The following is a 25,762-nucleotide window of genomic DNA, read 5'->3' as shown; positions in this document are numbered from 1 at the left end:
AAGGAATTTTGTATTCATTGTGGCCTCATGAGCAAAAGGACAATGGACCTAATCACAGTGAAATGTCAGGTGAGGTACACAGGTCAGGCTGTAACGATATTGATAACAAAGACTGGAATGAGAGTTCAGTCAGCTACAATTCTAAGCAAATAAGTGTTACACTGCATGCAATAATACAGCCCCTCAGTAATGACATATGGACATTACGGGGATCGCTCCATAATATCATATAATATTAACAATTAACTAATAGTGCTTTGTAATTTCAAAAAAAGGTTGTGATTTGGACAAACTTTTCAAACATAAAAAAATGTCTTTATCATTTTATTGCAAGCAATCTCCGTTCCAGTTCATCCGAAAGGTGTTTGATGGGGTTGAGGTCAGGGCTCTGTGCGGGGCAGTCAAGTCCTTCCACACCAAACTCATCGACCCGTGTCTTTATGGACCTTGCTTTGTGCAGGGCTCAGTCATGCTGGAAAAGAAAAGGGCCTTCCCCATACTGTTCCCACCAAGTTGGAAGCATAGCATTGTCCAAAGTGTCTTGGTATGCTGAAGCATTAAAATTTCCCTTCACTGGAAGTAAGGGGCCTAGCCCAATCCCAGAAAAACACCCCCAGACCATTATTCCTCTTCAGCCAAACTTTATAGTTGGCACAATGCAGTCAGCCAAGTAATGTTCTCCTTGATAAAGACCTCATTGTGAGGTCGAAACGTTGTTGCTGTCTTCCTTTAATAAATCTGCCTGGGCTGGAACCCTTGAGTGCCTGGAGCCTTTATTTATTTTGAAGTAATGTTCTCCTGGCATCCACCAAATTCAGACTTGCCGATCAGACTGCCAAACAGAGAAGTGTGATTTGTCACTTCACAGAACACTGTTCCACTGCTCCAGTGGCAGTGTGCTTTTCACCACTCGATGCAACTCTTAGCATTGTTCTTGGTGTTGTGAGGCTTGCATGCAACTGCTCGGCCATAGAAACCTATTCCACGAAGCTCCTGACGCACAGTTTTTGTGCTGATATTAATGCCAGTGGGAGTTTGGAACTCTTCAGCTATGGAGTCAGCGCAGGGTTGGCGACTTTTATGCGCCTCAGCACTCGGTGAGCCCGCTCTGTGACTTTACGTGATCGTCCACTTTAGTGCGGAGTTGCTGCTGTTCCTATACGTTTCCACTTTCCAATAATACCATTTACCGTTGACTGTGGGATATATAGCAGGAAACGTTTAGAAATAAATGCTGCATTTGATACGCCACTTTTAGCTTTATTGACAGTCCAGACCCTTCCTAGAAGTAATTAATTAAATAACATTTTACATTGTTCATATTTTTGCCTGGAGTACTTAAATGTCATGTGAGACAAAAGTGGACACGGATGGGCTGCTTCCATAGAAATGCAAAAACCTTTAGAGGGAAGACTAGACAGATCTGCCCAGGACTATTTGATAAAGAGCTCAATTAATGTTTTATTTAAGTTGATGGTTTCTGTCCAGATATTTTTCTTTCCTCCTTCACAAGCATGTAGGCACCCTCGAAAGAGAACTATTTAATAAAAAAAACGAGAACAAATTATTTCCAAACAAATGACATCAAAAACAAATTACATCACTTTTCTACAGTCACCTTCCTTTTTCCCAACGCCGTACCAACTTTTTAATGCCATCAGCAAAAAGATTTTTTGGTTGAACGCGTATCCACTGATGCACCTCTGCTTTCACATTATCATCGTCATGATGGATGATTCCACTGCGTACTCTGCCACTTGCATTCGGGCTCGTGAACCCACGTTCATCACCAGTGAATATCTTCTGCAGAAAATCACACACTATATATATATATATATATATATATATATATATATATATATATATATATATATATACCGTATTGGCCCGAATATAGGCCGCACTTTTTTCCCCCACTTTAAGTCTTTAAAGTGGGGGTGCGGCCTATATTCGGGGCCGCACCCCCGCGGCGCCGGGCGCCGGGCAGGCAGCGGGGTTAGGATACAGATCCCCCGCAGCGGTGCAGGGGACCTGTATCCTACTGTCTGATACGCTCAGACAGCCTCCCCTGCCAGCACTTCCCACGGGGGGAGTGCCGGCACAGGAGGTTGTCTAAGCGCATCGCCGCTGCCGGTGAACGTCCGCACTATGCATTTTACATCCCCCCCCCCGAGATATGCTGCCACTCTGTCCCCCCCCAAGATATGCTGCCACTCTGTCCCCCCCCGAGATATGCTGCCACTGTCCTCCCCCCCCTCCCCCCCGACTTACCAGAGCAGACTCCCGGGTGTCTTGCAGGGCCGGCGGAAGACATCTATGCAATACGTGTATACAACTTCCGGTGCCGGCACTTCCGCTGAGTGCCGGCACCGGGAGTTGTATACACGATGTGCATAGATGTCCCCCTCCGGCCCCGTAAGACACCCGGGAATCTGCTCTGGTAAGTCGGAGGGGGGGGGAGGACAGTGGCAGCATATCTCGGGGGGGGGACAGAGTGGCAGCATATGTTGGGGGGGAGGACAGAGTGGCAGCATATCTCGGGGGGGAGGACAGAGTGGCAGCATATCTTGGGGGGGGACAGAGTGGCAGCATATCTCGGGGGGGGGGAGAGGACAGAGTACAGAGTGGCAGCATATCCCGGGGGGGGGTAGAGGACAGAGTGGCAGCATGTTTTTTGGTGCTTTTTTAAAGAAAAAAACTTTTTCTTTAAAAAAGCACCAAACTTTTAGGGTGCGGCCTATATACGGGGGCGGCCTATATCCGAGCCAATACGGTATATATATATATATTACTGATTTAAAAACATCACCTCTTTTGTGTTACTTTGAGCTGAAACATGTCAACTTTGGGTAAGTGACAGATCTGCTGTAAGGTGAATATATAACAATCTGCAAAAGACATCTCTGAAAAGTCTGTATTTATTATCTTTTATTTATATTGTGATAAGGAGCAACATACAGTATATGCATACCTGGGAACTTTGTGACATCACGGGACACACAATATTGTTACACAACAGTGCTCCCGCACTGACCCAGAGTTTCCCGAAGTGCCCCATAGAAGTGGGGCTTCACCCGGAATCTCCAGAGAGATCCCAGGTATGCATACGTGTCAATTTTCTATAATTCCTATATACATTAAAGGGACACTCTGGTCAGCAAATTCGCTTTAATGCATACAATAGTTCCCCTTAAATTTCTGTGGTGCCCCCTTTGTAAATCTATGGTAGCCGGAGCTCAGAAGTTCTCAGGTATGTACATCAGGGACGTGTGAACTCACAAATTTGCATTATTGTTCTTCCCCATTAAGTTAATCATCCTTTTTGGTGGGAGCCCTAAGAAAAGGAGAAAGAAGACGATGGGATAGTTAGGAACAAGTAATTGGTTATGCAGGTTTTGGTTGTTATGGTGCTGATTTTCAGATGAAGAATCCTTCACCATGCCAGCTATCACTGCGGCACAGAAACTGACCGAAAAATAGAAAGCACGGGTACATCTGAACAGTTTAATATTTTTTGATCTTGATACAAATGCAAAAATGTTGGCTAACTCAACAAATAGATAAGCTATTGTGCTTAGGGCCATTATGCAATCTCTGTTTGTTTTAACATTACTTCACAGAGCAAATCTTTTATAATAATTTAAAGATTTCTAAAAACAATATCTAAGCACAAAATCAATGGGACAATAGCGTTGCCACACAAATCAATCACGATTGCATGGTTATCTTACACCTTATATTCAGTGACCCAGATTTCTCCATCAGGTTTACACACCACTTTACACCACTCCATCTGATGCTTGGCATTGTGTATAGTGATCTTTGGCTTATGTGTAGCTGCCATGGAAACTCATTTTACGAAGCTCCTGGTAAACATTTCTTGTGCTAAAGTTGCCTTCAGAGCAGTTTGAAACTATGTACTGAGTGACAGGTGATTTTTATGTGCTATCTTCTGTAGCACTCAGCAGCTCCACCCTTCGAGTGGTCTACTGCTTCATAGCTGAGCTGTTATAACTCCTAGATGCTTCCATTTCCCATTAATAGCACTTACATTGGTGCAGGGCAAAACTAGCAGGGCAGATATTTTATGGACTGACTTGTGGCAAAGATGGCATCCTATGACAGTACCACATTTAAAGTCACTGAGCTCTTCAGTACAACTCATTCTAATATCAATTGTATCCAAATTGGTATACTATTTAGATATTTATTTATAAAGTGAATGTAGCTCATTCCCAGTAAGCATTGTCATTTATGCTTTACTTGAGTGATGATACATGAGGCTACTATAGGAGTACTTCAGCCCTATTTTCATGTTAATTGAATATTGCAGTACATTTTGCATGGACCCCAAAGCATTTTACTGCATGCTGATTGGTGCAGGTATAATTTATAATGTCTGTCTCCTTTAACCCCTGCCCCAGCTCTCTTTACCGAAAAGCAGAGGAGCGTCTGGCAGAACGCTTCTTGCACATGCCCAGTAAAACTCCCATTCTAGCTAATGGGGGTCAAACTCCCACTTAAACCAATGGGTGTAGCAGCAGCTTCTCTGCCTTTGGCTAAGATCTAGTGAGTACCGGTGAGAGAGGGAAAGCTTGGTCCTCTGGCCTTAAGGCTTGGATAGCATGAAGCATGGAGACACTGGAAAGCCAAGGTGGAGCCGGGTCCCCTAAAAAGGCCTGTTTTTTCTGGTGATGAGGAGTTAGGTAGCTCTTTTGATTCAACATGTCAACCTTGCAAATTAGATAAAACTCGATAAAAGAAAAATTTAAAACAGTGAGGACATGGCAGAGTGCTGTATGTGTGCTTTTATATATTTAAATCATGCTTGTTACAGCGTTTGTACATGCACCTGCCTTATGTAAATCATGTCTAGTTCATGCATTCACAAGGAACAGTTTTCATAAGGACCATTGCTAGAACCTTTTGGTTTCCACCAATAGAAAGTTAATACACTAGGAACATTGAGATAAAGTACTAAATCTACTTTATCTTTGAAGTCTGAAGTTCAACATTTCAGAACACTCGGTATTAACTGAAAGCTAACCCTAAACCTAAAAGCTTGGCGGAAAAATCATTTATAGGAAAGAATTCCGGATTCCATAATTCATTAGTGTTATAATTAATTAGTGTTTTTTAATCAATTATAAAACGTTACATAGTACACATTTTGTGATCATACAGTCTTGCTAATGCTATAATCGGTTTTCATTGTTAATATAAATGCAGCTAATTACTGAAAACCTTTTGTTGTTTTGCCATATTGTTTTGACCTAGACTTTGTCCGTGAAATTCCTTCAGGTGGTCTGATGCTAAAAAGGAAGAGGGGGGCAGTTTTAATTTTGGGTGCTTAAAATCCTCTGCTATGCTGAATTGTTATTACTCCATTATTTCCAGACCCCTTTTTAATGGGTGCTTTAAATCAATTTTTCAAATAAGCTGGGTCTTAGACCTGAGTTAGCAGGAGTGTGTATGTGTGTTTGTATAAGTGTGTTAGTATGAGTGTGTAAGTGTGTGTTAGTGTGAGAATTTGCATGGAAATATGTGTGCTGGAGTGTATTTTAGTTATGAAGGTGATGGACAAAGACCTAAAGGGGCCACTTGGCTTTACCTGCCCCCTCCCCGGCCAGAATGTGCCAGCACTCCCCTGCCTTTAATAGACCATCACAAAAATTATATTCTAATGACCTGCTAATGGTTGCAATTAAACTGTCCTTATAACGATTCTTATAAAAATCAAAATAGATTATTTAAATCATTCTATGTCAGGAGTTCAACATCTTCTGCATTCAAGCATGGATTTCAGCTCTGCTACATACCAGTTACAAAATGACCAATCAGGATGCTCAGATATCATTTCCAAATTGGGTGATCTGAGAATTTGATCATTCACCCTAAAAACCCAGAAGCTCACAAACTTAACCTGAAAGCTCCTGAGTTTGTTAATTAGTAGTATTCCAATTAAAATGTGTAGGTTAATTAATTCCTGTCTTGTCATATTAAATTATTTTTCTGTGAAACAAGTTTTTTTGAGCGGCTAGTCTGTTTTGCTTCAAGACAAGAACACTGAAAGCTTCTTTTTTTGTTTAACCCTATGCAGTTTCGATTGTCATAGTAACAACCACTATGTTGTGGCATGGGCTGAATTTCCATAGGCCCTCCCGATTTTTAGGTATTGTGTTGCTATGTACAATAAAAAGAATGGTTAGCGTACACTGAAAAGAGTTGCAAAGCTTACTCTGTGGTTGCTAAGGCAACTCAAACTTTATCTTGAGGCTTACAATATGCGATTCTAAAATAGTAATTTGCATGGTATCTCTTATTTGTTTAGTTTAATAACTTAAATAAAAAAAAAAATATTTGTTTTTTCCTTTTCAAAAATAGAGGATAAAATCTGAATTTGCAAGGGTTTTTAAACTTTAATTTACATAAACGGAATTTATAGTTCACTTAAAGGAATTTTTTAATATTTTTTAAGTATTTTGACAAAAAAAACTAAAAATCGAAAATAAAATTTTTTAACCATTTATTTTGCTTGTCTGTAAAGATGTGTTTTTTATTCTCAGCTGATAACGCACCAAATTTACTAAAAAATTAGAGGCCTAGTTATAATTGCCCTTTCTGCATCCCAGAATAACCTAGAAACTATAAATTTGGCTGTCTGGAGCTTTTTGTTTTTCTGTTATGTGAATGAACTGATAAAGTGTTGGATAGAAGATAATTCAATTTTAAAGGATATTCTTTAAAATTAGCAAATATAGTATTCCATTATAAATAACAAGGTCCGTCTTTTGGAAACTAGTGACTGACAGGACTATTGATGGTGGACTGTATATCCTCATGACAACATCCCATTCTTATACTATTGTAGTACTAGCAGACAACGTCGTGGGTTGCAGTAGAATTCATTTTACAAGCCCTTTGTTATCATAGAGCTAAAGGGTTAATCCTTCAGAGCCATAAAGGGCTGATGGAATAAAGATTATAAACCTTGCGAGCTGACGTAGAAAGGAATAATATAGTTTGTGCTGTAGGTTACACCTTTAGTACAGTCAGCATACTGTGAGGCAGTGGAAAAGCACCATTTGTTAAGTCAGCATTTCAAGCAAAGTCATGATAGGTTTCATATATCAGTGTCTGGGGATAGCACTGTTTGTAATACGAGAACTCTGCTGTTGGTCCTTCGTTCTTTCATCTGGCAGTTCTGCACCGTACTGTGCCGGAGCTTGAGAGCATGTGTTAGAAAATCCGCAGTGATCCCCTCAAGCTGTAACAGGGAGGCTTATCGCGTGTAAAATAATCCTAGTCTAGGGGAGGCATTATTGCTTTACAAGGCTCAGGAGACCTTGTTCTTAAATATATTTTAGCCCCGTGTTTAGACAGTTGGAATATATGTAACCATTTTTTAATTTACATATAAAGTACCCAGTCATATTGATGAGTGAAAATGAAAACAAGTGAAATGAGTAATAGATGTGCTTAAAGATAAATGAAATGCACACAAATTTAAATTGGGACGAAGCAGTCACTCTCACCACACTCTCACACACGCTCTTTCAATGTCTCCATCGACTGCTCCTGTTTCCGTCTCCTTTCCAGCAGCCCTGCTTCTTCTCTTGCCTCCTCATGATCTTCTTTCTTCTCTCTTCTTTCTTCGTCTGCTTCCCTGTGAACCATGCCTTCTGGAGAACTTCCGCAAAAGGCCAGAGCCTCTGGGCACACCCTCTCCCCCCCATTGTAGGAACGAGGGGAGAGGCTGCCCCCGTGGCTCCGGCTTTTTTTGTGAAAGTACTCCAAGAGGTCAGAATAATTCAGACAAATCTGTGGAGAAAGAGAAGTGCAGAAGCACTTCTCTTTCTCAGCAAATCCGTCTTCATTATTCTGGCCTTTCGGAAAAGGGTGGAAAAATTGGTACAGCCTCTTCCCCATTCCTCAAATTGGGGAAGAGGATGTGCCAGGAGGCTTCGCTCTTTTGCAGAAGTGCTCCGGGACGCATGTTTCACAGAGAAGCAGATGAAAAAGAAAAAAGATAGAAGAACAAAAAGAGGAAAGAGAAGAAACAGAGCTGCAGGAAAAGAGACAAGGACCAGGTCGGCGGAGAAGGTAGGGAGACATTGGGAAGAGTATGAGAGACTGTGTGTGAGAGTGAGTGAGATAACCCCCATCTTCTTATATTCAGACTAAAGTTTTGAGGGTTATCTTATAATAGAGCAAATACCTTAAAATCTACTTCCTGCAAAAAAAGGCCTCGTTGGCTGTGCATAATGCATAAAAATGCATAAAACTGTACGATTTACTGAAAGTCGTCTCATTGATTAAACTATGCATTACATTAGGCAAACTTAGACCTTGCAGGGGAAATTTGCCAGCATTGTCCATTGGCTTGCCAGGAATGTTAGAACCAGCTGGTTCAAAAATCAGTTCCCATGGGTTTAATAATGATACTCTATCCTTTACTTATTTCAAGGAATTGATTAAACTGAGTGGTCACAGTAGGAAAAGGGCAACCTAAAATATTGGGTATCATCAGATATAATGTAATGAGAATATAGCTTGAATATATTGATTCTATTCATTGTTACATGTATCTACTTTGATATTAGTTTATTAAATTACAACACTATAAATATATGTATATTCTTCAGTGTTGGATATATTGCCTTAAGCCTTTTTCTGTTTAGAAGGTTTCAGAGAACGGAGTAGATGATTCCGGCTCCTCTAGCCCAACAAGGAAGGTTATACTAAGGGATTGAAACTCCAATCCAGGCTCCATACCGTCTTGAACGTCCCTCTGAGCGTATTTAATTTCTTGCCCCAGGAACTATTAAATAATCAACAACCAAAGCTGCATTATTAACAGCTCTCCCAGTGAAATCTAACTGGCTACCATCACATTGATAGCTTAACACAATGCGCAGCCTTAGTGAATTATTCAACCCTATTTCTTACACATTATATGTGCATCTTAAATGCTACAAATCAACTTCATGTATTTTGACTCCCACAACGTGTGACTGAATTATGAAAGAAGAAACTTCTCATGATAGATTTCCTTTGAAGTGGCACAAAGGCTAACTTTAAAGGGGAAAGTATCTTTATAACAAAAACTTTGCATGTTAAATACAGTGCTGTATACAGCAAAGTATCTTAGCATTTTATTTCATTTTCTTTCAATAAACTTTCTTAATCTGAAGACCTGGAGGCTGGCTTTGTTGTCATTCATATTTTTTGTCACTTCCCCAGGCAACTGAAATTTTACTAATCTCGCTAATTAAACTATGCATTACAGAGGATGAACGGAAGCTCACAGGGGATGGCTCTTTATAATTTATCAGGAAGTAAAAAAATATCATGGAGGATCTTGGCAATATAAATGGGCCAGCTTCAAGGGAGGTCTTTGACCACCTTAGCCAGCCAATTGAGAATTGTGGCAAACCAAGGATATCAAGCACAAAGCTTATGCCTTTGTAAAGTTTTCAACTAGACCTGTCAGCCTAGGCCACTGGCCAGATGTATGCCTTATCAGTATAGTGTGGTTTGTATCCCTCTTAAAACAAGGGTGTCTCCATGTGGCCTGTAACAAAAGACATAAACACTAGACAGGGCAACGTTAACTAGTTTGGCCTGTGGTGATTATCACGTTTTGGAGTATCTCAAATTTTTGCTTTTCATCTCATTTAGCTCATTTTTATTAAGTGCTTGGGTCATATTTTGTGGTGGATCCACTCTTCAAAGTATTAGAAGCTAAAAACAACCCAGAAAAATATGTCTGCCCTATAATCATTGTTGGTGTTCAGATACAAATAGATTCTTTTGATGTCAGCTTGGTTTTGTTATTAAATGCTTTCGTAAACACAACCATTAATCTCATACTTTTAAAGACTATTATGTTAGAAAAAAAAAACAAAGTGAAAAAAATGCAATCCATATCCACAAATATCCCATATACAACAAAAAGAATGATTGTGTATTATTTCTGCTCTAGATCGATATACTCTTAAATGTGCTGCTGGGTTAGTTAAGCCTCATGCACTGGGATAAAGCAAGAAAGGGTTTGCTCAGGATTACGTTAAAAGGATTGCATTGATCTGCTTTGTAAGCAGAACTGTATTGCAAATATGGAAACATACCGTAAATCAATAGATTATGCTAATTTAGCACTAGATTTGGAAATATTTGTTTGTCTCTAAAAACATTTTTGTTATTCTTGTTCATTCTTCTGAACAGAAGATATGAGTATAACTAAAAAATTGTTAGCTTTTAGGTGAATCGGCATGGCTGAAAGAAAAATTGATCCGCATAGTGCATTCAGAATTATATTTTACTTACAGCGTACTTTATGGATCTGGATCTTAGTCTTGTAGTCAGACCTCTGTTTGATGACCTTGAATATAAGATGAGGGGTATTTTTCAGAGCACTTGCTCTGAAAAAAACTTGTCTTTATATTTGAGCAAATACAGTAGATGGCACATAAGAACCTTTCGGCAAATCTAGTCTGCTCATCTTTCCATGTAAAGACTCAGACCTGAATCAGCTTTAGGATATCTTTATGCCTACCCCACGCCTGTTTAAATTCACTTACTGTATTAGCCTCTGTCACTTGTTCTAGGAGTCTGTTCTATTTATCTACCACCCTCTCCGTTTTACAGTAGATTACAATTCTTGTTCTAACAATTCTCCTCTTTTGAAATAAACTTCTGTCCTGTACGTTAACATATTTAAATATTTTTATCACATACATTCATTACATGAAGATCCTTTAGTCTTTCCTGACATGACACCTTTAGAACACGTGACACTTTCATATAAACCAAACAAACTCCTACAAAAGAAATCAGGGAGGGAATGGGGACGCCTGAAAAAGTTATTCTTACTGTTTTGGCACGTGCACATCCTGGATAATCAAGTGACCCAATTAGCAAAATCTTGTCACTTTATTAAGAAAGCACTCCCTACGATCTAACAGTGTCCTTCAAGACTAATTAGCCTTAAACTGTTATTAGTGCTTCTTTATCTCATGTGTCAAATGGAGACAATTAGAGTTCCACAATGTGCTGAAGACATAAATTCATAAACATAAATGTCAATGTTTATTGTTGGAAGCTTATTACGGATTAGCAAAAAATGAACTGTCACTGTTCCAATTCTTGTAGAGAATTGATATCCCATGTTCTATGAACGCAGGTTAATTAACAATACTATAGCGCTTATATATATATATATATATATATATATATATATATATATATATATAATATACGGTATATTTAACATGTTTAGAGCCAAAGGGGTAAGGAGCACATATTGTGCTTCAGGGTTAATTTGGATGTAACTATAGGAAAGGTGGATAGATCTCTTATTTTCTTGGTGCCCTATATTTTTATATACCACAAATTACCACTAGGCTGTAAAAGTCCTCCCTGCGTCAACATTATTTATATTGCTAATATAATGTAACTGTTTGTGATAATATTTTATGCTCAGTTTCCACACCTGGATGATTGTACTTATGAAAATAATATATTGCTAATTCTTTTTCAGGAACACATACAGACGATAGACCGAGAAGTTAATGTCTTTGTGGAGTATTTGTTTGGACCAAGAGGTTAGTAATACGAAATACTATATCATAACGGACAAGATATTAAAAAGCAAATTCCATTTCCATTAACAAGATAGATATGTTTGTATTGTGTTGGTCTTCAGGGATGATTTTCACCCGTGTTATACTGAAATATTGAGCTTCTAACAAAGGAATATATAAGTATTTTATTTTGGCGTTACACACACAAGTTGACTTCTGTGTCTGCTTACAAATGTATCTATGTCAGACTTTTAAATAATTGGTTATAAATCTCGACTCATCCTTGCTTGTGGGTTTACTGCTGTGCACAATGTACAATATCCTAGTAAGGAGTCATAATTACCAGGACACCTCTCAATTGAACTAGAGTCTCCATATAAAGCCTTGATTTCGCAGGTCTTTGGGTCGGTTTCTTTTTCTTTTGTTTCTTTTTTCTTTCTGCCTACTTTGCCCCTGCTCCTGCATTCTCGGGCAAAATCACTCACAGAAAGAAGGAGATATCTTGGATTTCTCAAAAACCTTGTTGAGTTACTCTTAGTGCCTAAAGTATGCTCAAAACATCCGACATTCCATTAAATGTTAATTCACAGTAAAAAGAGTAGGCAGAAACAATATGACATCTGGTTTTATAAATGTTCAGCCTGTGACCTAAAAAGTCAAAAGTGTATGTCTCATTCTATTGCTATAAAAAGCTGTAGTCTGGGTATTTATCATTAATCAGGGCTGGACTGGGATGATGGCATCACAACAGCACCTATAGTGGACCGGTATAAATCTAGTAGGGCAGGAATTTCATGAACTGACTTGTGACAAAGGAGGTAGCCTATCACAGTACCAAGCTCTTTAGTATGATCCATTCTACTGCCAATGTCTGTCTATGGTATTGATTTTTTAAATCTGTTAGCAATAGGTGTGGCTGAAACACATAATCTTAATTATTAGGAAGGGTGTCCATATACTTTTGGTCATAAATCTTATTATTTATAAGTCTCAGCTGACAACCTCTTTACCTACACTGCCATTAGTACTTGCTTCTTCCTCTGTGATAAATGTCTTTAAACCTGTATTAAGAGATCTCTATGCAGATAGGCTTTATAAACCAAGCACTGTGGTAAGTAGTATTTGCATTTCGTGAATAATCTGTTTTCAGACCAGAAGAGGGCTTCCAACCCCTACCAGTAACTAATACACACATACAGTAACGTACACAATCTAACACACACGCACGCTAAAAGACTCACTCTCTGCAACACATGAAGCCTGAGCTTGCCACTCCACTAACACGGGGCCAAGTAAAGTGTTATGTGACCCAACTAAGCTCCACATCACTGGGGAGGCCAGACCTGTTTGAAAAATTAGGACAGACCTGGAGGGCAGTTACCTTCCTGGGCAGCCTGTCCCAGTTTCAGACACTAGAAAGTAATTTTTTTTTTTTTTCATCAAATATTACTTTGCGGTCTTCCATCTGCTTTATGTTACCGATAATATGTTTCAGAATGTCTGTATGTCTACTATACTTTTATGTCTGCACTTATTGTATTTCATGTAAAGTACTTCTTCTAGAGCTAAACACGGTAAATAAAAGCATACATATTACACATGTATACACACCATATTTCATTAGCATTTGGAGTTAGTTTTTATTTCAGACTAAAATCTCAATGCTAATTATATATATATATCTATCTATCTATATCTATATCTATATATATATATACATATGTAAAGTTTTAGTAACTAAATCATATACCATCTTATGTTTAATTATCTGTTTCTAATTACATTGTGCCTAATCAACATCAGATGAGTGTATTTCATGGTAAGGAACCTATCATATTTGTAGCAGCATTTAGTGTCCAGGTGTATGATAAGTGTGTGACAGTGCTGCATTGGTCACTTCACTGTTTTTTTCTTTTTGCCTTTTCAGATCCTAGAGTCAAAGGATGGTTTATGCTGGACTCCTACTTACCAACGTTTCTTCTGAGTGTGCTATATTTAATTTTCATATGGTTGGGGACCAAATATATGAAGGACAGACCAGCGTTCTCACTCAGGGGTCATCTAATTGTTTACAATCTTGGAGTTACCTTGCTTTCCTTGTACATGTTAATAGAAGTAAGTTTGCTCTCTAGTGCTCCATGTGTATTTGTACATTCTTATTTCACAGTTTTGATAAAGATGTTAAGACGAAAATACCAAAGAGTAGGAGGTATTTGATGTTGGCTTGGCTTCAGCTCTCGCTCCTGTCCTCCTGAGGACGGAGGCTGATTAAATCAATGGCTCAAGCCCACACCCTGCTTTATTAATTGTGTCAATAGTGTATAAAGACATTTGCCACAATCTCTTGTATGTGTTGAAATATATATGTAACACAGGATACATAGAGATCAGTGTGGAATGATAATAATAATAATAAAAGTATTTATAGGGTCCCAGAGATGCCAACATTTCATCAGGGGGACCATGAAGTTACAAGAAGGATCCTAAATGTAGACATTGAGAGGATCTCTAGTTATGAAAATTGAACAAATATGATAAAACAAATGTGAAAGCTTTGTACACATCAAAGCAGTAATATAAAACTTAAACCCAATGACTCAAAACTATATATATATATAAAAATATATACTGCGATTTCTTCTGCCTTGATGTCCACCTCTGTTCTTCCTGGAGTAACATGACCATCGCCTCTTCACGAGGTCTGGAGGCCTTCTCAAAAGATAGGTGTTGAAATGCACAGTATACTGCTAATTTTATAGGATATAATATACATGAGTTATGTATAATATGTACATAGAATTTAATTCTTTAGAGTCTCACTGTGCTTTTATAACAATCACAACATGAGGAACATGCACGGAACAAAAGCAAATTAAGGCATGGTGTGTTCCATTCCTACACAAAATAAAACAACTTATGTAGATAATAATGTCCACTAGCTACCCATTTATAGCAGAATAAAGTGACCTCTGTGGTTGTTCTAATTCAATATTCTTTCTTTGGACTACATTAGAACATTCAACACATTTACTTCTTTTATGGGATAAGCTAAGCAAGTCAGCAGAATAGAGAATGTACTAGCACATTGTGTGAATGTACTGTGCATGAAAACAAAGGATCTCTTAAGAGGGCTGCCTTCAAAAAAGACAAGCTGAAAAATGTGAGATAGAGAAACGCCATACAGTTAGAGGGCATTCAAAGCAAGAACAAACAAGGCTACATATTCTTTTTCCATTCTAATGCATTGCAGTCCCGTCCCAGGGCTCCGGTGGGTTTTAGACCATTTAATTCCATGCATTCATTTTTTGGACTTCAGGTGTAGATCCTTTACGTTGAGCTGCAGTTTGTCCAGTTTGAGTTTAGACAGGGTAGGTCCACACTAAAGTTTTATTTGCACGCATACTTAAAAACTTACTAGAGTGTGATATCGTGGAGCATTTCACCCTACCTTCTTATTACTGCATGTACAGCCACAATTTTACATACAGAGTTGACACCAGTTCTGTGCATAGATACATTTGCAACCCATAACTAAGAGAGACAGTTATCTGTCAGGCCTCATTTTACCTTCATTTCTCAGAAAGATAAATTGACCGATTATTATTTACTCAGTGGGGTACATGGTCCACTTCACTGTAGGCTGTGTGTTAATCTGGCCAGTATTCTGAATGTTACTGGTGCTACTATGACCTTTTCAGCAGTTCTGTATAAAGAACTTTGCTTGTGTTCTGCATGTTAACAAACTGTGCTGGATCATGGAGTCAAATGTTATCACATTTAAAGTGCACCTGCCATCAAAAAATGACAGTGTCAGACATCGAATACTATTTCACCTAATTATATTGCGCTAGCCAATGTGCTGGTAAATGTATAGATTACGATTGGCAGGTGGTCAGATATACCTTGACAACCTTCGACACAACCTTCATTCCGTTTTACCTAGCATGTTTCACGATTTGCCTGGTATGTGTCTTTAAAGGGACACTCAAGCCATTATATGTCACGTGGTAATGAATAAGATAAGTTCCTTTAAATTTCAGTGGTATAGCCCTTGTAAATGCATGGAGGGGTTCTGCAGGATCCCTATGGGATAAATAGTTGGCATCCTTGGGTTTTATCATATACTCAGGAACTGCATAGTTGCTATCCATGATCAAGTGTGTGCCCCAGCTGTATTAACAGTCAAACAGTCTCTGGGAATCACTTATGTGTGCCAAAGGTCGTCAGCCTAGGAACATAAGGACAAGTGCCAGTTACATTCAGCTCATACACTTGCTAAGAATAATGAGGTTTGTTTTCCAATGCGCAGACAAAACACCCTTTTTTCTTGTAACATGCAAATTATGTGGCCGTAGCCGAGGCATCTGCATTTTCCCAGTGCTGAATTTCCTGTGTAACGTTGTTAATAGATAATTATTTAGGTCATTTTTGGTCTCCCATATACCAAATGGGCATCTGCACTTGGTCCAGCCACTTGAGTGTCCTAAAAATGCACATTTGCCCCCCTCGTCAGAGACCTAACTGCATAATCTTTGTCATCTGTACTATACATATCTATACTCAATATCCCTGGGTATTAAGATACAAGGCAGGGACGGGCTGGCCAGTGGTCAGGAGGGAAATTGCCTCCAAAACAGAATATACATTTCTATTATATCTATTCTATCTAAAACCTTAATATTCCAAATACATTTGTCACTTAACCAGTAGAAAGTGACCCAGCAATTATTAACGGTCCTATAGAAGAAGTAATTTGTACAATTGTTCTATTGAGAGAATATGACCTTTCATGGCGCAATAGCTTACTTTATGTGCATGGATAGGGCTATTCAGGACTAAGTGCTTAACCCTGCAGTGTATTTTTGTTGGGGACTGCCCTATATTGCCCTAGGCCTGTCCCAATTCAGCACCCTAGCTACCATCTACCTCTGTTACCATCCTCTTAAGGGCATGGCTAGGCACAGACCTCCATAGTGTCACAAACAGCTGGTTGGGCCCTGTAACCAAACTAGAGTTAAGGGTGCACTGAGGAGTCTGATCGCTCAACAAGCCTGAGCAACTGACTCTGTGCTCTAGCAGATATATCTAAAATGTTTGTATGTCCCTTAAACAACCCAGTTAATCGGTAGCTTACATTAAAACGCATATGCAAGGTAAAAGGTGACCTCTAATGGTAGAGGAATGTCATATGCACATTAGAGTAAAATACCATCTTCCCTGCTTGTGGTAATATAAATTAACCAGCACATTGCTGCTTGTTTCCTTTCTGGAAGTATGTCATATCTATCAATTAATTTCACAGTCCTACTCTATGCAGAATTAGTTATCTATGTGCTATTGATTGACCCTGAGAGATCTCCTTTTGTATAAATGACAGGTAGCTACTACTAGAAATAGGCATTATCTTATTACAAACAACGTTATTAAACAGGTTATTATGGGACATGATGCTGACTTACGATACAAGGGTACGATACATAATTTGGATGTGCTATGCATTTTTTATTTCCAGTGGAAGCATACAACCATCGATGGTAGGTACAATCTTCATCTCTCCCACTAGGTTTATGAGGAGATCAGCTATAATACAGTGCCACATTATGCTGGCCAACACATATGGACACAAATTAATTTATTTTAACAATAGGTATCAGATGACATTGAACCTCAATTATTCCTGTGATTGTAATACTTCATGATGACAAATCATAGTGTGGAATATTTGCACCAGGTGAAGTCTTATTATTACGCAGGCTGGTACTATTGCTTCTGGTCTTCAGTCTTCCAAATTGGTAATCTACATTTGTTTCATTTTTTCAAAGCTTATTCTTTCAACATGGGAAGGAGGATATAATTTACAGTGTCAGAACCTGGACAGTGCAGGGGAAGCAGACATTCGGGTGAGCTGTAACAGTTTTTGCTTAAATGCTTTTAATCTATGTAAAAATCACACTGCATATGTATATTTTATATTTTGCTGTTGAATTCATACATTTGCTAATCTGATTTTTAATAGTCCCATAATGTTTGTGGCAAACATATAAAAAGGGGCAGCTATCATAACAGATTCTCCCACTGCACCTTCTGTACTGCATTGTATCTAGACTATTAATGCATTGGCTTTCAGATTTACTGACTTTTTTTTTTAACTGATTATTACAGGTAGCCAAGGTGCTATGGTGGTACTACTTCTCCAAAGCAATTGAGTTCATGGACACAGTTTTCTTTGTTCTTCGGAAAAAGAATAGCCAGATTACATTCCTTCATGTTTACCACCATGCCACAATGTTTAATATATGGTGGTGCGTCCTGAACTGGATTCCATGTGGACAGAGTAAGTCTAATGCAAGGTGTGACCTTGGGATTTGGGTTTTCATATACATGCTGTAGGTACTCAGGTACTGACCTTAACAGTGGCCAAGCCCTCCAGGTGTAGAGGTCCTTCTATGACAATACAAACATGTAGGGGACATATTAGCCAGGTGGAGTGCAGCTCATCCTCCCCCCACCAATGAGCTGGGCTGAGCTAGCAGCAGGACCTGTGCCCAACACCAGCTCACCTTGCTGTAATTTGGATGGCAAATTAGGACACAGAACATGTAGTAATGTTATGGTCTTACTCAAAATTGAATGGGTAGGTTTCACTGGTGATCTGCTAAGAATGCCAAAGAATATTCATAGTGTTTTGCCTCCTAAAACATCATCCATTTTTGTAATCATGTGTTTGTATAACTAAAGCAAGAACAGAAAAAAAAATGCCAAGGCTACCAAAACCAGCTTAAGCTGCTGCACTATTCATCAGAATACCAAATTATTGGGTCTACTTTACAATGAACAATGTAGAAAGAAGAGTATAATTAACGGGGATATGACGCGTCTCTTTTACAGGTTTCTTTGGGCCCACACTGAATAGTTTCATCCACGTCCTCATGTACTCATACTACGGCTTATCAGTTATTCCATCTATGCACAAATATCTGTGGTGGAAGAAGTATCTCACTCAGGCACAACTGGTACAGTTAATGATTTTTTTTTTACCTATTTGTTTGCATTATATATCTGTCCTTATCAAGTGTTCCCCACAAGTGAAATTATTGTGATTGGTGCAAACAATATATTTATGTATAAATGTGTACAAGATAGAGTCTGATCTGAATGAGAATCAGACTCTGGGCGTCTTCCATAAGCAAAACCTGGGCATGACACAAAAACAAAATCATATTGATCTACTGATCAAGCAAACAAAAAACATTTACAGAAGTAAAAGAAACTTAGTCCTATATCACATTAATAGACTTCTTATTTACTATTATCCCTTTATTACTGATTTGCTAATGAAAGATTAGAATGGATACTTTATTACAACATCCTTTTTCAGCATGGTTCTACCCAGCAAAACATTTACGGTGCATGCCTCAATATGACAATTGTTTACTTAACTCTACTGTGCATAGCAGTGGCCTAAAATCAGACATCTGGGTAGCTTTTGTAGAGAATGAACCATGCTTGGAAACACAGACAATATATACACACACACTATACGACCAAAAGTATGTGGGCATCTGACCATCACACCTAGCTTACACAAGAGTTTGGAGTATACCTGTGGGAATACGTACCCGTTCAGCCAAAATAACATTTGTGAGGTCAGACATGGATGTTGGAGGAGAAGGCCTGGTTTTCAGTCAGCATTCCAATTCATCCCATGGGTGTTCGGTGGGGCTAAAGTCAGGCCTATGTGCAGGCCACTCGAGTTCCTCCACCACAAACTTGTCGAACAATATCTTCCTAGACCTTGCTTTGTGCACAGTTGCCCAGTCATGGTGAAACAGGAAATGCCTTCCCCAAACTGGTGCAACACATTTAGAAGTAGAGCGTTGTCCAAAATGTCTTTGTATGTTGTAGCATTAACATTATCCTTCGCTGGAACTAGGTGGCCAAGCACAAATTCTGACAACCGACATCAGGCTATTATCCCTTCTCCACCAAACTTTACTGTAGGCACAATGCATTGCTGTAGGTAGGGTTCACCTGGCATCTGCCAGACACCGATGTGTCCATCAGACTTCCACATAGTGAAGTGTGATTCATCACTCCAGAGTACGTTTCCACTACTCCACAGTCCAGCGGCAATGTGCTTTACATTACTCCAGCTGACACTTGGCATTGTACGTACTCATTGTGCACAGCTTCTTTGCCATGGAAACCCATTTCATGAAGTTGTTTTTGCTGCCATTGCTTCCAGAAGCAGTTGGAAACTCTGTAGTGAGTGATGCTACAGAGGACAGGCGATTTTTAGGCTTTAGGTGCTTCAGCCTTTCACAACTCAACTTCGCTTCAGGGCTGAGCTGTTACTCCTAGATGCTTTTACTTGAAAGATAGTACTTACAGTAAGACAGGGATGATCTAGCAGGGCAGACATTTTCACAAACTGACTTGTGCCAAAGGTTGCATCCTATGACAGTACCACATTTAAAGTCACTGAGCTCTTCAGTACAAGGCATACTACTGTCATTGTTTGTCTATGTAGACAGCAGCCTGTGTGGTTGATTTTGAAGTTGGATGGTGTCTTTTTTTGCCACACTGCAAACCAAAAGACCCCCCCCACACACACTATGTAACAGTTTATTTTGTATCAGTACATTTTCTATGCTGATGGTTCTCTACAGTACATCCAGAACTGCAAAAATGTAAATTAAGAAATATATTTTAACCTATTTTATGGTGTCATTACAGATCCAGTTCTTACTCACTATTACGCATACTCTTAGTGCAGCGGTTAAACCTTGTGGGTTTCCATTTGGCTGCTTGATGTTCCAGTCATCATACATGACAACACTGGTCATTCTATTTGTTAACTTTTATCTGAAGGTAAGTAGGAAACCCCTATATTATTTGAATGGCTTATTTTCAAGTGGGACATACCAATAGATTTTGGTGTTCCAGACAATGCTGGCTGCTGGACATTCAAACATGCTTCCTACAGAGCCAGTTCTTACAGAGTTTTAGGACCCGCGTTAGGCCAAAACTTATTATAACCACACTTTTACATAATTTACACATTTTTTATTTTGCATGCTTCAAGGTAATTCATATTTAAAAATGCACGCTTGAGCTTCCAGAGTAATCAAGAGGGATGAAGGGAACCAATTAAACATACAGGCAGGGCCGGCCTTAGGGGTGTGCGACCTGTGCGGCCAAACAGGACGCCTGCCCGGGACTTAAAATAAAACATCATTTGTTTTTACTCCACCATCCACTATGTTAAATAAAGTTAAAACAACAACAAAAAAACAATGTTAATTTAAGTCCCGGGCAGGGGTACTGAGTGGTCGCTCGTGAATTTTTCAGCAACCGCTCGGCGCCCCTCACTCTCTGTGACTGTCGCGGTGCCGGCGTTTCATGCTGAGCACCGAAATATGATGTCATATTCCGGCGCTCAGCTGTGAAGTGTGCACCACGGCAGACCGGGAAGACTGATGCCTCCCGCTCCTACCGCTGGACTCAACAAGGTAAAGCAAGGATAATGAGAAGTAGGAAGAGGGGGTACATAATGAGAGGGGGGAGGGGAAGGCAGTGAGAAGGGGCAGAGGTAGTAGATAGTGATAAAGGGGGAGAGGGGATAGGGGGAGTTTTGTTATAAGATTTTTGGGGATGGGGGGCGCCAGAAGAGTAGTCCGCACTGGGCGCCAGAACACCTAAGGCCGGCTCTGCATACAGGGCTAGGTTTGGAGGGCAACCATGGGGAGGGAGACAGAGTTGGCAAATGGTGACAAGCTGGCTAGAGGGTCCAATCAGAAATTCCCACTTCCAAGCCATGCTGCAGAGGTTCTAGCCTTATTCTACAGAGAGAGAGACGTTTCCCCCACACTTATAAAGCAAATGTACAATTGTTTAACATTAAACTTCTTATGGACCTTAGTCTGGTTTTGTCACATTATTGTTTTAAGTTTTTTTTTATTCTCATCTAGACATACAGGAAGAAAGCTTACAAAAGTGGCCCAAATGGAACGGAAGCACTTACAGAACAGAAGAATGGATATCATAAAGACTTAGCCTATGCCAGCAATGGGGTTCTGCATAAGAAGGAAAACTAGCTGATCCTATCAAATTGAATGATGATTAAACACACAATCCCCGTTTAAAACAGTGTTAAAACATGCTGATAGCCTTCAAAGAAACGTAAAAACAAATAATCATCCAAACTCTATTAATGTGTTGACATGTAGGTTTTGACAAATTGAAACCTGAGGTTCTGTTGTCAGGTTGCCACAATAACTATCATAATACAGAACTGTAGTCCAGAAAATGCCTTATTACCCTCCTGCTAAAATCCTTTACATTTTTAAAAGTTTAACTGTGATATAGGGCTTTATATGTACTAAAATTCTTAATTATTTGGAAAAGACTTGCTTTATGTTACTGCCCAATTGACCAAATCCTGGACATAAAGAAATGGTTCAATTGTTGTGGATTTATACGATAACTGGCTGAAAAACACTTCACTAGTTCCACAATTTCTATTGTGCTTCCTAGCTAGAAACAGGCATGTACAGATAAAGGTGGTCATCCAGCTGGCGGAGAGCACAAGATGGATTGGACGACTCTTAAGTCCATGCACAAGACGAGTCAGCCCATCTCCAGAGACAAACATTGAAATATAGAATTTGATGGCAGACCAGTTAACCCATCTACTCCCCACATACCCCAAATGACAGTGCAGCTCATGCTCCTCTCCTGGAAAACCAGACCAGGGCAGATTTTGTGATTGAGATTATCTCCAACACTATTTAGATGGAAAGTATATATAAAAAAACATACTTATAATCAAAGCACACAGCTAGACAGTCTAATAAGAGCTCTGTGGATTTCCTCTTTTGGTTGTATTAAAATCCATCGCTGCCATGTTTAGCGTCACAATGGACACCATTTTACCATAAAGTCAATTAAGGAAGAATTACTTAAATATAACAGGTGCAAGGGAGTTAATTTTGTGGACTCTCCCCAGTGGTCAAGTTCACTGACTAGATTATGTACTCGGAACCTGACCAACTATGCGTGTTATTTACCTGCTGTCAGGGGCACAGGTGCCAGGTCAGAGTTCCTGTGCAGAGGCAGGATCTGGCTTTGAACTCAGCTGTAGGCAGATGCCTCTCTGCTTTAGCCTTTGGATCTCGTTGGTGCCATCTGTGGACACAACTGAAAACCCCCGGGAGTCTAACAGGCTCATAGCAACAGTTTCTGTAGAACAGGCAGAGGGCTAGGGGTCTACCTGACTACCAGAGGCAGGGTTGCTGGTTCAAACCCCCATTTCTCCTGACACCTGAATTTTTGAGTTGGTATAATAAGGCTTACACAGATTAACTTTTTTGTACATGGGCTAGAAAAATATCAGCACAGGAAAAAATATTTACAGTAACCGAGGGGAAAAACTTATTGGTGTTGGTGTTTTGAAGTATGCATTTGCTTGCAATGCAAAATACACAGATCACCTTATGAATTTTACATTGATTTTAAGTTCTGTTTAGACATAGTCTTACACCAGAGACACTACTGTTGTACTGTTTTGATACATCATATGGGTGAGTGACCATAGGTCAGGGAAACTGTTTGATGTCATGCCACTGCAAAATCCATACATCAGACTACAAAGAGAAGGGGTATCTGCATTTTACGTGACAATCTGCTACCGGCCTGTTAGATCACGATTTAGGGGCTGCATGGAGAAAAGGCCTACCTGACCCTAGGCCATATACCTGCTGAACCAAATAACTTAGTCATTGCACTGCTAGTCATGAGTTCTGGATACACAGGCTCTGAAACATCACCTCTGTATAAAAAGCATTATTCACTCCACAGACATAGTAAAATATGATGACAGAACAAAAGATGGAGCAGGGATATGATACCCTTCCAATTTCTTTATCCTTATTTCCATGAAGGAATCAACACATTACAGGAAATGGTCCTATCAAACATTATTCCTGCAAACTGGCCAACTGATCTCAAAAACAGTCTGCTCCCAACAGCTATACTGCTGTACTGTTACTATGATAGCAGTTGCCACAATCAGATTTATTATTTTGGTTTTGTCACTTTTTTTTGGATGATTTTTGCTTCCTGGTATGTTATGGGGCTAAAACATCCCTAAAATTGGACAATGTTGAGGAACTGATTACTCCGTGTAAGGAAGGGGATAGAGCAGCAGCATTATCAGGGCATTGGGATGGAAGTGGCAGGCAGGGACACCCAACCACATGGTATAGCATGAAATGTCCCCAAAAACTGCACAATATTCATTAATTTGTTCTTCAGAGTAAGGAAGGTGCCTGCCCATCTTTGAGAAGAGTGTCGGTTTTAACCTACTTGGGGCTGGTGTACCAGGCTCCATCTGACTGCTCTGCCCACACCACAAAAATAGAATAACTCCATCTCATGGACATTTTCAAATTAAGTTTGTAGTCAGTACTGAACAAAAAGGAATAAAATATATAACATATTGTCAAACACAACCAAGGAACAGTTTGCGTTTGGATTCTTTGGTGGCCACAGTGAGCGTGCAATGATGACAGGGGCCCTGCGGGACACAAAACTTCAAAACAACCATCCTCTACAAATTGAAACTCTGATGAACATTAAATGCTTGGTACTTGATAATTAAAAACTCTATCATGGGGTACAAGTCATGTGGCGTTTGCGTTTCAGTGGTATTAAGCCCACAAACAGTCTGGGCACATGCAAGAACTGGGTGGTCAAATGTGTTAGGAATGCCTTGGATGGCTCATAGAGAAGTATGGTGGCTAAAGGCAACCAAATTGATTCTTGCCCTAAGAAAATATTGCTAGAATTTGTCCATTTTTGGTTTCAGGGTTTTAGGAAAACCAGTAATCACACATTACCTGCAAACTATTGATATTATACATTTTATTAAACTGCATATTTGGCCTTTTTTTGGGTGAATAGAACAGAAGCAAAAAAAACAAAAAAAAAAAAACAAAAAAACAAACAAACAACCAAATTTACCAAACACAAAAAGTATAATCCAATTTCATGAAGAAACCAGAGTTTTAGTCACACTGCAGAGATCACAATAACGGGATTTATTCACTAAAGGAAGAATTGCGGTTTCAGCCCTTGATCCCTGTGCTAAATAAATTAATACTTTATTTCTCTCTTTGTCTTAATTATTACAGAAATCCAGGATGGTTAAACCATTAAAGTAATCTTAAACTCTCCTTTATTGTGACATGTATTTCTCTGAAGGATCTGAACTTTTTCCTGGTATTTGTAGGTGAAGATCACTGTTGTGTTCGGCCTTATAGTTTTAATATATACTTTGATGTAGACCCCTTGATGTATGGGGTCAATCTGTTGGTGGTAATATGGCCATTTAATAAACCTACACCTATTACTTTGGGCATGCAGAGCCCTTTCTTTATTTCAGCCATTTGGCAGACACCAAAAAGGCCACTAAATGTGAAGCCCTCCTCCTTGCAATAGGTACCAATCACTTGAACAGTTTAACAATATAAAGCAATTCTTGCACAGGCTCAATCTCTCTCATAATATAACTTTTATTTTAAACAGGGCTTCAAAACCAACCACAATTTCAGAAAACTCTGTGGTCAGCTTAATGAACGTATTTGGGAATATTGTAAATGTGATGGTATTCATCACGCTTTTGGGGAAAAATAAGTAATTAAACAAAAACATAGAAGACCTTTCAACTATTCATTTCATCTTTATGGACATATCTTCTATTTTAGTGACCAGCTGTTCATCCTATAAAGAGAAAAGATACAGACTTCACTTTTTACCGATTCAGCTAATACAATAAGATAACTGGACAGCAGCTGCATCCATAGATATCTACATAGATCATATTTCTCATGAAAGTTATGAACAAAAGGCGAAAGAATCATATTGCAAGTCTACTTGTTAACATAATGAGAAAGAGTACAAAAATAAAAAGAAACTTTCATTCAAAATGGATTTCTCATCCATATTCTTAAACACAGCATATAAAACAATCTAATTTTCTTATAAATAAATGTACACCACCACTTTGTAGCAAATAAGGCGTCACAAACATTGTTGTAGTAAATTGGAAAGCATTTATATAGGTGAGATTTAAAACAGCAAGACAGCATAGGGATAAAAACTACAAACATGTCTAC

The 25,762-nt window shown here is 39.1% G+C and overlaps 2 protein-coding genes across 2 annotated transcripts in view; one reads left to right on the top strand and one right to left on the bottom strand.

The window, feature by feature from the left end:
• ELOVL2 (ELOVL fatty acid elongase 2) overlaps window positions 1-22,054 on the top strand; it is a 30,679-nt gene extending 8,625 nt beyond the window's left edge. Inside the window, exons 2-8 of the mRNA XM_053466765.1 lie at window positions 11,543-11,606; window positions 13,513-13,700; window positions 17,408-17,485; window positions 17,748-17,919; window positions 18,474-18,598; window positions 20,322-20,456; window positions 21,557-22,054. Of these exons, the coding sequence (XP_053322740.1) occupies window positions 11,543-11,606; window positions 13,513-13,700; window positions 17,408-17,485; window positions 17,748-17,919; window positions 18,474-18,598; window positions 20,322-20,456; window positions 21,557-21,682 (888 nt within the window). The 3' untranslated portion in view covers window positions 21,683-22,054. The remainder of the gene's footprint in view (window positions 1-11,542; window positions 11,607-13,512; window positions 13,701-17,407; window positions 17,486-17,747; window positions 17,920-18,473; window positions 18,599-20,321; window positions 20,457-21,556) is intronic.
• A 3,209-nt stretch (window positions 22,055-25,263) lies between these two features.
• Window positions 25,264-25,762, bottom strand: part of SYCP2L (synaptonemal complex protein 2 like) — a 33,077-nt gene continuing 32,578 nt past the window's right edge. Inside the window, exon 35 of the mRNA XM_053467842.1 lies at window positions 25,264-25,367. Coding sequence (XP_053323817.1) covers window positions 25,317-25,367 — 51 coding nt within the window. The 3' untranslated portion in view covers window positions 25,264-25,316. The remainder of the gene's footprint in view (window positions 25,368-25,762) is intronic.

This window comes from Spea bombifrons, chromosome 5 (assembly GCF_027358695.1).
Source record: "Spea bombifrons isolate aSpeBom1 chromosome 5, aSpeBom1.2.pri, whole genome shotgun sequence".
Lineage (NCBI taxonomy): Eukaryota > Metazoa > Chordata > Amphibia > Anura > Pelobatidae > Spea > Spea bombifrons.
Note: the sequence above shows the minus strand (reverse complement) of the source record. Positions and strands in the feature narration are given on the sequence as shown.